Below are 16,864 nucleotides of genomic sequence, written 5' to 3'. Positions count from 1 at the left end.
AGCATATACCCAGCGAATAACATATATTGCTTAGCCCGCCACTACATCAAAGTACCCCAGGTTTGGCGAGTCATATCCATATTGCTTACCTAGGAGCTGGGTCAGTGGGACCACAATTTAAAGCCTTCTCTGGACACCATTAATGAGGCACCTGGGTGGCAGGAGGGGCTGCTCAACCCAAGGGTTTGGTCAGAACTTGCAATACTGCTCAGGGATTCCATCACATCCATCATCGCCAGATATTGCTTAGCCCACATTCCCAATGATTCAGCTTCTTAGTAGGCAATATAGCCATTAAAAATTAGATAGGGCTCACCAAACATGGGGTACTGTGACTTAATGGCACGCTAAGCAATATACGGCCATATAGTGTGACGGAATCCCCAGTTTTTATGCCTTAGCTAGGTGTTTTTTGAATTTGCTTTGTTATTGTACTTATTGGTCATTATCATTCTAGCAACAACCCAGGAATCTGAATGTGTATGCCTGTTATGCTTTTTAGGTTGTGCACTTCCCTTAGCTTGTATATTTTGTTGTGTCTTCTCTTTGTCAGCACAGAAGGAAAGTTTACATTGATCTCCATGAGTGTATCTCAATGAAATTGTCCTCTATGTCTGTCTATCTATCTATATATATATCCATCTGTCAGCCAAAGAGTGATGTAAAGTTCTAACCTCCAGGGAACAGTCTCAGCCCAAACACATCCCGGGCTGAAGCATTTTAATGGGACCAGCGCAATTGATCTGTACTACTTCTTTTCTGAACAGTTGTCAAAGGAAATAATGGTTATTGTTTTGTCCAGGGAAAGATAAATGGCTGGTGACTAAACAGAGAGTTAATGGAGTCCCAGCGAGGGAAAATTCATGTTTATGTGCAAGAAATCATCTGCTCCTGCACACTGCAATACCATTATAGATTATGTGTGTGCCGTGAATTCATCCCAAATTGCTCTGTAGAAGAGTATTGGGTATCACAGTGCCGGCCCCGGCATACTTTGTCTTCATATAGTTTTTACCATCCCTTTCAATTCCTAGAACAATTAAGTATATGGAACTAGAACATCAATTTTATTGAAGTGTGCATAATGAAGTGACCATGTTCTGAAAGTAAAGTGCATTCGTTTCAAAAGAGGTTGATATCAGTAAAATAAGGTGGTGGAAAAGGGTGTATTTTGTGCGAGAGATGAGCCATTGATTTAAGGCAGACACAGAAATAGCTCTGTATTGGCTAAAAAATATTTCATTCATTGACTTCCCAAAAATGTAGCCGGGCTAGTTCTGACAGTAAAACAGAGTTTGTAGGAATACCTTGACTGGAAAGAGAAAATGGGTGTTTGTAAGTGGAATCAGGGGGTAAAAAAATGTGGTGTGCCCAAATAAGAGCAGGTGTTGGGATCAATTAAATCTCCATGCATGCATAATTTTGTTTCTAATAACACCCCTCAACTGACTTACATATTCATGTAAAGGTTAAAGGAACCCTGCCGTCTAAACTAAATTAGAGCATTAAAAACTGTAACTTGTAGTATCAGAACAGGGGCGGACTGGGAATTAAAGCCAGCCCTGGAAATAATTAAGTACTAGCCCCCACACTTCATGGTACTAATTTGGGCACACTGCGTACCGCGGGTTTTAGCCTCATATGTGTAAGCCATCAGGGATCGTACCACCAACCCTCGGTATTATAACCACCGTGTTACTTGATGCTCTGTCTCCCAATGGAAATATGATGCCTGCTCCTGACTCACATATACTCATATGCACCCACTCATCTTACATATACGTTACATATTGACATATGGACAGCATTATTTCATATGGCAGACGCACGCAGCGGGAGTTTGAATAGGAGAGCTGCTCATCAAGTGGCACACATTGTTTTGCCCCTGCAGCTGCATTGGCAGCCTTAAGACTGGCCCCAGGGGAGGCGTTCCTAGTATCCCAGTCCGGCCCTTCTTGTTGGGCCTACTGAAATGCTGCATTAATTGTGTAGCTTGTCATTTTACCTACAACTACATGGTGTAAGAACTAAGAAAATTTGGACCAGTGGCCCAGCTCATGCAATTAAAAAGTGATAATATAATTATGTGATATTGGGAGTTATGCTGTACCAAACTGTGTCTGGCACGGTATTCAGTGATGGGACTTATACTGTACTGCTGTATGAGTCTGTCTTGCTATATAACAAGAGATACACTCTACCACCGTCAGTGTCTTGATCACTATACAGTAATATGGGAGTTGTAATTGGAGTTGTGGTATACCACCGTTAGGCTTTGTATATATCGATGGGAGTTATGCTTTATCATCCTCAGTGTCAAAATGTGAACGAATCACTGGGTTTGGGGGCGTTTATTGTACCATTTTATTGCTCTCCACAGTGCAAAATAACCTCTGTCAAAATATAGCAAGAAGCACAATTTTCTTTTCTTGTCCTGGGAGCAAACAGAGCTAGCTATGGCTTTGCCCCTCTCGCTTAGAGGCTTCTTTAAAGCGCCAGATGTCACTGACAAATTCGGTGTAATGCTGATGTCACTGACAATCTATTTGGGCCTTAAAATGGTACTGACAAGCTATGAGCAAAGACGACAAGCTATTTGGGGACAAAATGGCACTGACAAGCTGTTTGGGTGCAAAGCTGGCACTGGTAAGTTGTTTGGCAAAGATGGCAATAAGCTGTTTGAGGGCAAAGCTGGCACTGTGGGAAGTGAGGTGGAGTGGTCGCCATGGAACATGGATGTGGCTAGAGGGGTTATGTTAGTTAAGAGGAGGAGTTAGCAATATAGCCACATTCACCTGGGGTCACCAAAAAAAATGGACTCATCAGTGACTCTAGGCTCGGCCTTGGGAAAGCGGCATGTTGTCAGATACGTAATTTACATATACTGTGGACAGTTCTGCATGTTGAGCCATCAGTTGATGGAGTCCAATCAAGCCCGCAAGGTCCCTCAGGGATGCCTCTGTGATCATCTCCCGTAGAAGCTTGGAAGTCCAGTTTATCTATACTAACATAGGAGTTACATGTGAGTGAAGGGGGATTAGAGTCTGGCCACTTTGAACGACTCCCAGTATCTTCTAAATATAGCAAAAGACATAGAATACGCCACACGCCATAGAATTACACCATATCCGGTGCGGCACTCACTGGTGGATGCACACACAGTAAGAGTTTGAATAGGAAATCTGCACATCAAATGGCACAAATCCCTCTCGTCCCTGCAGTTGCATTTCCGGGTATCCCGTATGGCCAGTCCGGCCCTGATTGCAGGTAAATGTGTAGACACAGCACAAACATGTTAAATATGTCATCTGCTTCCCTTGTGATATCCTCATCATGTGGTTATTGTTTTGATATAATAGTTTGCGTAAAACAAACGTAGTAGCAGATAAACATTTTTGCATTTTCTTTTTTGTTGTTATTGGGGTATTGGGATTAAGTATTGATGTCTAATGCCGCTTGTTATCTCTTTCTCATAATCCGCTTGGTTAAATCTCATTCTAAGACTTGCTATTCTTTCTCTTCTCTGCAGTATTCCCCTGTGGACGCATTAGGCCTGGATATTTGAAGAAAGCAATGACACTCCTCTGGTCGCAAGCGCTCCCTGTTCCCAGACACATCTTCTGCTCTGGTGACATGTCAAGGTGATACTTTTCAGTAACACACAAGCTCCCCTTGGGAGGGGGGTTGGAGGTGAGTCTCGCCTTCTGCCCCCTTTGTTCTGATCTTCCAGCCGGAGTGACATCATGCAGAGGCTCCCACAAAGTGGTCACAACTGAGCTGAGATGGTTTTGCACACGTCCCCCTTTCCCAGCAGCTTCCTGACGTTCCTCCACTCCCTGTCTTGGGCATTGATTTTCCCTTGTTACTGGCTTGGAGATAGGCTCCTTGCTTCATTCCTGCCTACCACCTATGAGAAACGCCAACGATCAGATGATCCCTGCTATTTCCAAGCCCTTTGCATTATCATAACGACTCCAATCTACTTGGCACTGCTTATTTCCTCTCTCCCCTTTGCCTTTATTGGCTTCCTGTTATGGTCACCTCTCCAGGCTGCCCGTAGACCATATATCTACTCCAGATTACAGGACAAAGCCCGAGCTAGTGGAGCCAAACTTTTGACAGAATGGAGACCCACGGGGAGTGGAAAGAGTTTCTGTTTTGCAAGTGCAAATGTCTGCCTCTTGCCAGACTCTTTAGCAAGGTTCAACAACCTTTTCAACACCCAGGCTCGAGCCAAGGAAATCGGAAGGAGGATACGAAATGGGGCCAGTAGGCCACAGATTAAGATATACATAGACTCTCCCACCAATACCTCTATCAGTGCTGCCAGCTTCAGCAGCTTGGTCTCTCCACAGGGAATCGATGTGACGCATCGTGCCGTCAACATGGGAATGAAAAGAACAACGTCCATGGAATACAAAGGTGACAACTGCGGAGAGAACAGTAGTGAAGAGGGACGAGATGGGAAAAACGAAGGTGACATGGGAGAAGGGGAAGATAGCCCGTGCATCATTCGCATTAGTGGGGAGGACAGTGGCCATATCTCAGACACAGAAAATGAAGCTATGAGCGGTCACGTGAATGTAGCATGCCTGGCTGAAACAGAACCAGACCTTCAAAAGAGTCCAACTTCTAACCATAAACACAGAGAAGGCGACGGTGGGAGTTTGGAAAGCTGCACCACTTCTCGGGAGTCTCTGGTCAAGGGTCGAATGGCAGACGGAGTTGCTGACCAAAGCGCTATCAATAACAAGCTTCTTTATAAAGCATCTATCCTTAAAAAAGCTACAGCTCGCAAGAAGAAGCACACTGATGATATCATGGACCATGAAATATCTGCCTTCTTTCCGGCCAATTTGGACTTTCTATGTCTGCAAGAAGTGTTTGACAAACGGGCTGCGGAGAAGTTGAAAGAGCAGTTGCATTACTATTTTGAGTATGTGTTGTACGACGTGGGGGTCTACAGTTGCCATGCGTGTTGCAGCTTTAAGTTCATGAACAGCGGGCTCATGGTTGCTAGCCGCTACCCCATACTGGACGCTACCTATCACTGTTATCCCAATGGGAGAGGATCAGACGCACTGGCTGCCAAGGGAGCCCTGTTCATAAAGGTGAGGCACTGGCTTGTAGGTAAAAATCATTGCATATCGTTACCGATCTGTATCATACATCACCATGTGTTTGGTCTTCAAAGGAATGCAGGTTAAACGAAAATTGATTTTCCAGTTTCATTCTTTATCACGGTTCACGGAGGTCTAGACAGGAATTGAAATATCGAAATGGTAAATCATTCCAAAAAACACTGCTCAATTTGTTTTTTATTTGATCAAAATAATCAGTACCTTGGGCTCTTCATTTTGTGAATTTCTACCTCTCGCTTCCGTATTATACAGCGACATGTGCGCATATTTTCAAGCCAAGGTGAGCTATGAATGGTTCCTGGGAGATCTGCTGTATCGGGAACCTGATGAGTTGCATCTCTTGATTTCTTCCTGAGAGAGAGAGAGAGAATTTACAGGGCAAACATGGGGTGCAGCTGACTTTGAAACCATTAGTGGCATCTCTGCATCTTCTGCTCGAGAAGATGTGGGCAAAACAGAACCCACTTTACTAGGTACAAATTACATAGCGTAACAACATCAGTGCCTTTAAAACGCTGACCAACCTTAGTTCCGAAGGGGTTATTCCATAATTTAATACAGCAAGTTTTTCACTGAGAGATTCAGTTAAAACAAACGAGCCATTATCGATCAGACAGACGGGCTCCACTATCCATCATACTCTGTGTGAATCCTGCTGTTACCTCAGTTCAGACAATTGCGCTCTATATTTAAAGAGAAGTCTCCCTCCTCATTGTGTCTCCTACATGTCCAAGCTCAGGCAGAACGCACAGGGGGTCCCGGGTTCCGATACACGTTAAGGTCCCTTAATCTTCCCACCCCGCCTCTGTCTGAAGCACACCTGTTCCTGGATCAAAATCTCTCCCCGGCAAGAGGTGATAAGTGACCTGAAAATACACGGGGACGGGACGTTGAAACTCTATAAGATTAGTCACTGGCATATGGCACCCCAGTGTGTAAGTCCCAGAAACACAGAAAGTCCCAGAAACACAGAAAGATCTTTGTTAACCTTTCCGTGTTGGGAAGGTTCAAAATGGACCAGCAATCAACAGGCAGTAAGGGGAACTAATGTAGATATTTGGAGCTGTTTTTTGAGTTGTCTCACGTTAAATCTATGGGACCTTAACTTAGGAGCTCAGCTCAGGGGAAGCTTGTGATGCGGGGCCTGCATGGCTGACATATCAGTCCTAGAAAAAACATTTGACATGGCAGCTGTACCATCTTCTTTGAGCTTCGCCAAGTTTAGCAAACTGAGTTCAAGCTATAGACTTTTAATGAGGGTATAACTACCCCAGACGTCTGTCCACTACCATGGGAGAGGCAGAGATTTCCCCTTGAAATATCTCTAAATGACTAAGAGATCCATGGATTATTCTTTTGTTTTTTTGAATCTACATCTTTTACAGATATTTGGTTTAAACGCTAGGTTTCTTCAGAACAACACGTGGTAAGCAGTGACAATACCTTCCTGAGCGCTTCCCTGTTCCAAACATGAGTTCCATCTCCTCTTCCATCACCAAAAATTCCTGTTCCAGGAGAAGATCTAAATGGAATATAGATTGGATTTGTAATAAGTATATGCACTCATTATATTCAGATGTTATTTAGGTTGACAGGTAGACTTTGAATATAGTAGCTATAGCAAAACTAATCTATTCGGAGCTCATAATCCCCACAGATGCCACATCGAAGGAAATTGCCATAAATTGTCATAACGAAGGAATGCGTAAAATAAAGGTTGATGAGACCTCGTTCTTATGCAAGCCAAGCTGCAGTGGTGGGATCTGCATTTAGGAGCACAGAGAGCACAGCTAATTAATGTGCTCTCCAAACGCTGTGAAGGCTTCTTCTGGAATGCGTTGTCCCCTGGGTTCCACTAAATTAGTGTATTGAATCCGCTGGCGGCAGGTCGACACCGTGTAAATAATGCTGATATACAGAACGGAATCTACATACCGAGTATTAGTAGTATGGTGTACAGTAGGCATTGAAATCCAATCATTCTAGAATGGAGTCCGTGCCTTAGAAGTGAACGGAGCTCATTAAATCATTGCATATCTAAGATGTCATGGTGGATGAGTATTGTTGGTACCAAGCTAATGGAGACACCTCATAGTGGTATAGAGCAGTAGTATTTGTGGATATAAGTAATATGCACATCTTTCGAGGCCATGTGGGTGTTTTAGAAATTGGTAAGTAAGGCAAGATAACGAGGTACTAAGAGTTATGCTAACGTTTAAAGCAAATAGGTTGCCAAGGGGTCTTGGGACTCTATAAGCCCTATTTATAAAGGGAGAGCAAAGCACTAAATGCCAACAGGAATATTTCACTGGTTTCCATGGTTACAACACTTTGGAAATATGACCCTAAAGAGAGAATTTGTTTCAGTGATCTTATTGTCTCCACAACAAGTGAAATGTTTTGGCCAACAGCCCCAGAGTCGCTCTATATTGTCAAGTTACGGCATATATTGGGTGTTACAGTCTGAGCGAAGTGTAAAGGTTTAGATGGTGTAAATAAAGTGAAGAGCCCATCATACAAACAGGTACAGAAGCAAAGCCACAGGGGTGTGAAGAACAATACGATGCATACTTAACCCCTCTCCTGCCAAGACGAGGGATTTGTAGTTTAGTTCTAGAATTTCTAATTACTGTTAATGTTGCGTCTGCAGGTGCAGGTGGGAACCACTTCTCAGGACCAAAGAATTGTGGGGTACATCTCCTGCACTCACCTGCACGCCCTGGCAGGTAGGTTGTTTTTTTTATTATGGGTTTCATTCTATCAAACTTTTTAGTAGCATATTATATATTAACCCAGGAAAATTCACCAACATCGACTGACAATGGCATTAAGCGAGAAGGAAAACGTTTCTAAAGGGGGCGAGTAGATGGAGAGATCCAATAATGAGAAGAAAGGAAGCAAAATGAAGGAAACAAATCCTTGATTCAGTATGTGCACAATATTATAGCACAAGTGCCCTCTCTGCCGACAGGTCCCCGGATCTGCACCCATCATTAATCTTCTGCAGTACGTGGGCTCAGCGCCCACAAGACAGACAGGTGTTTACATTCTTAGCTGCGTTCACTGACTTTGTTTGAGTTCCCAATATGAAATATGAACAGTGAAAAAGGCAAGTGGTATTTATACAGCAGCCCCGGTGACATTAAACAATCTCACAGAGTGAGCTGCGCTTTGTATGTGTCTGCGTGTGTGCGTGTGGTCCAGCACTCTCACAAGTGACCCCACGAGAGAAGGTAGGGAGAGAGTAAAAGAGCCCTCTGAATTTCCTAGCAAACAAAACTTTATACTTTCTATATATTTTTAGCCATGTAGATGCATACTTTGTGCTTATAAATAATGCACCCTCTATGACATCTTAAAGTAGTAGTAAGGTATCATGTCCAAACTGGAGGCTTACCGCTCATCTCTTCAAATTGATCTTCCAGGCTTCTAGTGTTCCTAAGCCAGAACTGTTCCTGTAAATCAAATTCCTCTCATCTGGATTGAACAGTAACTCTTAAAACGCTTAAAACGTTATGATAAATACACCGAAAATAACCAAAGTCGGAGCAAATCCGCACTGGATGTTATGTAGACCTTCCATTAAAACAGCTGGAAGCAGAAAATAACCCAAATAAGCCCTACTTTTCCTGGCACTCGCCATGAAGTTCTACTGGTTAATAAACCAGAGGCAATCTGTAACCTACCGCAGACGCTTCGACTTACGGAATAAGCCTTCTTATAGCTATGTAAAAAAAACATTCATGCTCTACATTAATTTGTACGAGTAACCAAGATTTCGCAGGCTACAAAGTGCTACACCTAGAGACTAGAATCCATTCGGTTTGACGTGCTGCTGAAAACCAATTTGTTTCTTTGGCGGTAGAATGCCGATTTCTTTTTAGAGATGATTTGTACACTGATGGGGTTCCAGCCTTGTAATTTTTTTTTTAAACACTAGTGCCATGCGTGACACATGCGATCTGTCCTGTGTTACAGGAGATGCCGTGATCCGCTGTGAACAGCTGGACTTGCTCCAGGAGTGGGTGTCTGAATTCCGCAAATCTACCTCCTCCTCCAGTGCCGCTAATCCGGAGGAGCTGGTGGCCTTCGATGTCATTTGTGGGGACCTCAACTTCGACAACTGCTCATCAGGTACTCATCTCAAGAGATTGGGTCGCTCTGCTTCGTCTGATTTTTAATGGAATATATTCATAGGAGTACAGAGGCCCTTTATCACTCCCATCACTCCTTTATCACTCCCATCACTCCTGTGTTCTAATGGCACATTGCGTCCGCTGATCCAAGTTTATGTTTAAAAGGCTAATTAATCGTGAGAACCCCCTTTTGTAAATTATGTTACAGCTAGAACTTTCCCCAGACCCCAAGCGGCCCCAAACGTTTGAGCAGTAGTGCATATCCTTATATCTTTGCTTGCCGCTTCTGCAGGTAAAGAGGGGGTTCAAAATATACAAACTGTGTACTTACACTTGTGTAGATCATTACCATATATTTAGAAAGCCATAAAGCATCGACTGGCGATCGATTGCCAGTGAGGATCACGTCACCATTAAATCTTGCTCGGTAATTAATAGCTGCCTGGACGGTTCACTTTAAGTAGCAGAAGCTGCTCTGTTTGATTGAGAGGCTGCGATGGGATGCCGCTGTCTTAACATCTGGCTCATTCCGTGTGTCTGTACACTGGATCTGACCGTGTTAAAATAGGCAAGAGAGCATCCTGAAAACAGAGACTGAACATATAAAAAGATCACAAACACATTCTGTATGCAGGCAAGCTGTCAATTTTTCACATTCCAGTACGCAAAAAAAAAGTCACATCTGTCATAAAAAGATGTCATCCAACTAAACCCCAACCCGTAAATTACATAAGGTGCCACATTCTGATGTTCAGAGACGTTACATTTTTAACAATGAATGTTTAATACAATACGACCATCCCTTAAACCCGATTTTCTCGTGCAGAGGACAAACTGGAGCAGCAGCATTCCCTGTTTACACGCTACAAGGACCCTTGCAGGCTAAGCCCTGGAGAGGAGAAGCCCTGGGCAATAGGTGAGAAATCTGGGTGGTCACGAAGCATGCACACCACGTAAGTCATGAGTGCCACCTGCAGGGAACACGGAGAGCTGCCAGCCAAGGCTGCAAGAACTACATTATTACTGGCTGGCATGGGGTACGGAACACGAAATTAACAGGAATACAGGATTTCTGTGTATCCAATTATTACGTTGAGATAAGCTTCTCGGAGGAGAACCAGGGAGGGAACCCAGAACAGGATGCAATAAAATTGGGATTTATTATTCTAACAAATGTCTAAAAAAACTGCAGTTGCTATGTTGTAGCAGAGAAACCAGCTACTATTTTATACTCTTATATATATATATATATATTTTAGAAGTGTAAATAAGCTCTGACCTTTGCAGCAGTGATCCAGATTTCTTGTTTACCCCATTCAATAAATATCCAAGCACAGGTAAAAATAACCCTGTCTTCCTGCCACCAGGAACTCTGCTGGACCCGGAGGGTCTGTATGACGAGGAGGTCTGCACACCGGATAACCTGCAGAAGTAAGTGACAGAATATAAAGGGGTGGAATTATACCTATAGGACAGAGTGCTTTTTATGCTTGATTATGAAAGTAAACCATAGTATAAAGTGGTCACCATAAATTGAAAGGGAACTAGGTGGGGGGCATGTTGGGAACAAGCCATGGTTGACAATGGGCAGGTCAGACGAAACACATATATAGCAGTGGAGCGTTAAATAAACATTGGGTTAATTGGCTACAGATTTAAATACATGACCCTTCTCACCGCCTTCTCTCCTTAGAATCCTGGAGAATGAGGATGGCAGGAAGGAATATTTAGTGTATCCCACCAGCAAGAACCACTGTCCCAACCAGAAGGGGCGGAAGGTTCCACTGAAGGGAAGTGGACGAAGGATTGATTATATGCTGTATACTGAGGAGGGTCTCAACATGGAATGGAAAATGGTAAGTGTTAAGCTAAAGGCTCAAGTACGTGGTTGGATGAGTTTGGTGTGGAGGAACTTGACCGGCCGCAGAGAGCCCTGACCTCAACCTCAACACTTTTGGGATGAACTGGAACGGGGATTGTGAACCAAGACTTCTCATCCAACATCAGGGCCTGACCTCACAAACGCTCTACTGGATGAATGGGGAAAAAATTGCATGTGTAGCTCCCCTCTTCCTAAACAGGCATAATAGCAGAAAACCCTGTAAAAAATGCATGCAAATATGTTCTACCAAATAGTAAATGAAAAGAAATTCCCGGGTAAAGCTTTTTCTATTTCCATCCAATATCCAGTTGAGAGATATTCAAAACCTCAGGGATGGCTCAGAAAGCAACAGTCTGAAGAACGTTGTGCACAAACTTGTCTAGGTTGTCAATGGAGTTGACAATTGTGATAACAGGCATTTAAAAGAATGTCTGATGATTTCATCCACCCAAAGTGCATAGAATAAGCCTGGAGAAGATTCCCAAACAGTCAAAAAATAAGTTTCTTAAACCAAAATTAAATAATATCATGGCTAAATGTGGACCTGGAAACCTTTAGACTCGTCCTAAGTCCCAGAAAAAAAATAATATGTTAGGAGACCTTTAGAATCCTGGTCTTTACTACTAAATGAAGAGGCATCTCTTAATATCTAGAGAACATAGTTAATGTTCTTTGGCAATGGAAGGTTAAGGACAAAAGGTCTGTGGGACAACCTCTTCTGGTTGAAACATAGAGCAAAACTTAGGTAAGGGGCCATACTAGGGAAACGTCTGTCACTGACCACATGCCTTGGCTAGATCTTCCTTGAAATGGTGGACCCACTGAACCAACCTGCACTGGTGGAAACTATGACCCTCCAAACAATCATCAAACATCTGTCAAGATGATGAGAGGTGAGAATCCATCTTAGAGAAAGCCTGACATCCACAGGAAGATAGAGAGTATTGCTGGGTAGTCTCCCAAACCAGCAGAAGAAACCGTAGTGTAGTTAAAGTTGTCTTCATGAACTTCCTAGGAAGAGAAAACACTATTTCTCTCTAGGTGCGTCCGACTGTAGTTACAGTCATCCGATAAGAGGAAAATGCATGTCACGGTTATTAAAGTGAATTGTTTTTAGAATGTACTTTTCCATTAAAGTGGGACTCGTCATCCAGCACATCACAAATCGCTAACCAATATTGACGACGCAGTATTATTCATTCTCTATAATAGAGATACTTCATAAAACCTTTCCATGCCATCCTTTATTGAGGCAGAAGGCAAGATGTTTACACAATCAAGCTTGTGTTGTCATCATAACAATATACAAGGTTGTTCCACATTAACATAACAAATAGTGTAGGCAACATAAGAAGCTGGGATCCAACTCTAGCGTGTATGTAGGATGAAAGGCTTTTTCAAGAGATCTACTGAATAAAACTAGGTTTGTATCTAACAAGTCCACTTTAAAGGTGTGGTTCCACCTACTCTGCTGAATTCAACACTTTTGCAACAAAATCTAAACCGCAATTCCTAATATTGATAAATTCCCGCAAATGTTGCTGTCTATACTTGATAGGTGTTGCCATGAACGCTGAAAACATTACTTAAAAGCGTTTGCATTGTTTTTGTGTTATTAAACCTTCAAATGGTAAATTTGAAATGACAGATCTACTAAGGTGTGTGCTTTACATACCTGAAAGTTCAATGTTTTGCCCAAGTGGAACGGCACCTTTAAAAGGGAGCCTACAGCTCAAATTCTGTCTATTCCAATGACATGATTGTTTTGTAAAATACTTCTGTCTTTCTGTCTGTAGGAGATCGAAGAGTACAGTTTTATCACACAGCTAGCTGGGTTAACCGATCACGTGCCAGTAGCCATGCGACTTACCGTTTCTACAGGAGAGGATGAGTCCTAAGCGGGACTGTGGACTCGACCAGTATTAATGGTGACGGTATATATATACGGCCCCAAGGGGGTTGCTTCAAGCCCCAGAGTCTGGAGCAGGGAGCAAAGCGGGTCTCCACAAATTGGACTGCACGATGGGGGGCAGACAAAAAGGAATGAGCTTGAAGGCTGCATCTCACCGATGCCAACAGGTACCAGAACATCGCCGAACGCCAGCCAACCTCTCCATGATTAAACCGAAAGAGGGGACCTAGAAGACAACCAGTGCCATTCTTACCGAAATGTTTTTTATACCACTATATAGCACAATTTAGTTTGTAATTGTGAGATGCTGTTCGGTTATTTTCCTTTTCCTTTTGTTTTTTTTTTTTTTTGCATAATCTTTGTATATCTCAAAAGAAGGACCATTAACCGTTTTTTTTTTTTATATATATATATTTAGAATCTTGCTGTAGTTACTAATGGCTCCACGCTAGCATGTGCTATAATTGCATGAAGCTCAACATTTAAAACAATAAAAACAAATGAAAAGAAAAAAGTCAACATCAACCATAGAGGCGAGAGGCAGAATATCAACCCACGGATGTGAAATATTAAAGAAATCCAGGGTTTAAGCGATTGGTTCAATTATAATTATATAAATATAAACTGCTTTGCTGAATTTTATTTTTATTTTTTTCCCCCCCCAAAACGGTTATAGAGATGACACAATAAAATATCGCCCTGCTTTTATCAGTATGGAATACAAGGAGCGTTCTCAGCGCGAGAATCAGACAGATGGTAGCAGCGGGGGACGATTTTACAGGTTCACAAAAATAAAAGCCGTGTAAATATGTTTATACAGTACAGATTTCACCAAAATAATGGTAATAAATGGTATTTAACACCACGTGTTACATTAAAATGACTGTATACTTTATCTTCACAACAATAAAAATATTATTATGGACAGCGAGGACTCCCTTACTAGCTGGTGCAGATCATCAAGTATTTCGTATTTATTACCCGGGCCCTCGCTGCGGGCATAATGCGTGGTTCAATTGCTAATTACCATAGTAGTATGCAATACCTACTAAACATAACCACCTCGGCCAGACTCCGGGGTCATTGACGCTCGATATGATGCTCCTGCTGCTGTGTCGCATCTGGTGGTCTCTAAATCACCTGTTTTCAAAGTAATTAACAAACATTATCGTTATATTTTGCATTCAACTGCTATTTCCATTGCGTTTTGTGTCCTTCTATAGGTTTCTTTATTGTTACATTTTTCTTTACAGTCGTCTAGCGGATTCCATAGCCCTATTCCAATGAGGGGAGAATACAGAATTAACAATAGCGCGAACGTGCAAGAGGTATGCCGGCATAATAAGGGAACAAATTGCTAGGTCTAATACTCTTGAGACGTGGTAATGTTCCATAAATGTTATAAAGAGAACTTAAACATTCCCCAGCTATAAAAGAACGAGAAAAAAAAAAACTTTAAATTAGAGTAATTACCATTAATTACATCATCGCTGATTAAATAAAAGAATGGGGAATACCATAGTAATCCAGGCTATACAATATCTAGGTATTATTCCAAAAACATAGATATTGTATTAAATCATCTGGTTTATTAACAGTTCTGCCACCAATAGAGATGGTAGATCACATGCGCATTACCTCAACAAAGAAGGTTCTCTCAGGTTTACATGAAAGCAGGTGGCGAACTGATGTAAAATATATGAGTTTCATTACATTGTCAGCCTTTAAGCATCTTCCGACCAGCACTAATAAGAGCTCCGCGTGTCCGTTCTGTACGCTATAATCCCAATTCTGCAGCCAAATAAAACACCGTCGGGTATTGCATGGAACTCAATAATGATAAAATTAGCCCCAAATATATCTATAATATACATAGAAGCCAGAGATCCCTGGTATAAAAGCTTCAGCATTAGCTCTAAATGCATATTTGTCTATAGAAACATATCAATCTGCCCCAAATGCATGCAATGCGACACTCAATTCCCCCCAAATCCATATCTGTCGTTGAGGTTCACATTGACCTGAAATGCCAATTCTAAATAAATAAACGTTCAATAAAGACACTGTAGGTGGGGTCTGTATCGGCAGGAACGGGTACTATGGAACGAGATTATTTAAGGCTCAGGGGTGGGTCGCTGGACGTTGCCCAGATGTTGTCTAACAACCACCCCATGACCATCAGCAGGCATCAGGTGGAATACAAATCATGGAGGTTACAGATGCTTCCTATCCGGTACTCTGTAATTAACCGATCACATGGCAGGACTAATTAGAAGAAAACCATCCATAGGTCACTTTAAGGGGTTCATCGCAATAGTGGGGTGTTGTGGCTTCTCTAATGTCCTTTTCGGGTACACAGTTCTGAACCTGGAGCAATCACCATGTGCCAGAATTGCTCTACAGAAATGCCTACAGTATCTTCACCAGAGGGGCCGAGGGGCACGGTTTCTTATCTGGTTAGAATGCGCTACTTCCTTGGTGTTGCGCAGGATTCTGCAGTAAGAGCTTTGGATTCCGCTATTAGATACTTGGTTAAATTCCTCCTGCGAGCGGCCATCTGGACCCCGCGCTATCAATAACAAGACAGGAGAACGGACGGATTTTAATATTCAACACTCATCACCCACACGTTCCATCTGTTTGAAAACATTCCGGGAGCTGAAGGTTTGACACGCAGGAGATCTCCAGAACAGACAAAAAACAACAAGGCCGAAATTAGAGAAATCATCTGTTAAAGAGCCGTGGGATTTAACACCTGCAACGCTGGGCGATCCAAAACAACACAGAACAGCATATGGCACCACATGGCGGGGGGTAAAACGGCCCAAAACGGTTTAGGAATCCACTACCTGGGGCAACGCTGCATTTGCACCAAGTACGGGTATCCCAGACACGACGGTGCCTTTCCAAAATAATAGCAAACAAACCTAAATTCTCTCATTTCGAGTCAAAGCAGAGACAATAACTGAAACCCCCAAAACCAGAAATCAGCACGTAGAATGCGTAAGCGCAAAACCTACGGAGCAATCGTGTGTGCTCATTATATATATATATATATACCAAGTGGTAACGTATATTGTAACACAGACGGAACACGTATGATCATCTGAATTATATCTCAATGTATATAACTGATAATGAAAACATAGCGATGCATAGCCTACAGAGTATCTATAGGTTTCACTTATAGCCCTTACGTACACGTGAAAAAATATACCCTAAATGGATAAATGTGCTCTGAAATCTGGCAAAGGGTCCAACATTTCACAAACAAGCATGAGAAAGGGAAACCCGTGGCAGAGCCGTCCTTCATAATGTGGCATTTACCACCTATTTTGCCCAACGCGGTTGCTGCAGTAATGTAATCAAGCAATTCCGTGCCTCTTTAATAACTAACGAAGGGCTTATGCACCGGAGAAGCATATTTTATTCATTTAAATGGACTCTAACAGTTTGTAATATCCGTCGACCCAGCAAGATGCTAGAATTTAGCAGGACTCATAGAGCGAGTGGTCATAGAAACAGAGAATTCGACGGCGGATAAGAACCATTCGCTCTCTGTGTTAACCTCTGCTGCATCTGCTGGGAGGCTGTTCCACTTATTTTCCACTAATAATGCAATCTTACAAGCAAAGAGACACCAAATGTTTCCTTTACAAAGGCGATATGCGAGAGGGATCACCCAAAAATATGCACCTCATTTCCGAGCAGTTGGTGAAATAGATTTTATTAGCCCCCAAACATTGCTCTGTGTATTCTACTCACAATCTCTGAGTCTGGGAGGTGGCCCAAT

At 42.5% G+C, this 16,864-nt stretch overlaps 2 protein-coding genes across 2 annotated transcripts in view; both read left to right on the top strand.

Moving 5' to 3' along the window:
• Nucleotides 1-13,998, top strand: part of SMPD3 (sphingomyelin phosphodiesterase 3) — a 44,333-nt gene extending 30,335 nt beyond the window's left edge. Inside the window, exons 3-9 of the mRNA XM_053448916.1 lie at nucleotides 3,530-5,111; nucleotides 7,792-7,867; nucleotides 9,120-9,275; nucleotides 10,104-10,193; nucleotides 10,645-10,708; nucleotides 10,971-11,133; nucleotides 12,956-13,998. Of these exons, the coding sequence (XP_053304891.1) occupies nucleotides 3,783-5,111; nucleotides 7,792-7,867; nucleotides 9,120-9,275; nucleotides 10,104-10,193; nucleotides 10,645-10,708; nucleotides 10,971-11,133; nucleotides 12,956-13,057 (1,980 nt within the window). The 5' untranslated portion in view covers nucleotides 3,530-3,782 and the 3' untranslated portion in view covers nucleotides 13,058-13,998. The remainder of the gene's footprint in view (nucleotides 1-3,529; nucleotides 5,112-7,791; nucleotides 7,868-9,119; nucleotides 9,276-10,103; nucleotides 10,194-10,644; nucleotides 10,709-10,970; nucleotides 11,134-12,955) is intronic.
• The window catches only part of PSME3IP1 (proteasome activator subunit 3 interacting protein 1), a 235,321-nt gene that overhangs the window by 146,548 nt on the left and 71,909 nt on the right, over nucleotides 1-16,864 (top strand). The gene's annotated exons all lie outside the window — the stretch shown is intronic.

Source organism: Spea bombifrons, chromosome 10 (genome assembly GCF_027358695.1).
Source record: "Spea bombifrons isolate aSpeBom1 chromosome 10, aSpeBom1.2.pri, whole genome shotgun sequence".
Taxonomy (NCBI): domain Eukaryota; kingdom Metazoa; phylum Chordata; class Amphibia; order Anura; family Pelobatidae; genus Spea; species Spea bombifrons.
The sequence above is the reverse complement of the archived record's forward strand: the minus strand, read 5'-3'. Positions and strand labels throughout refer to the sequence as shown.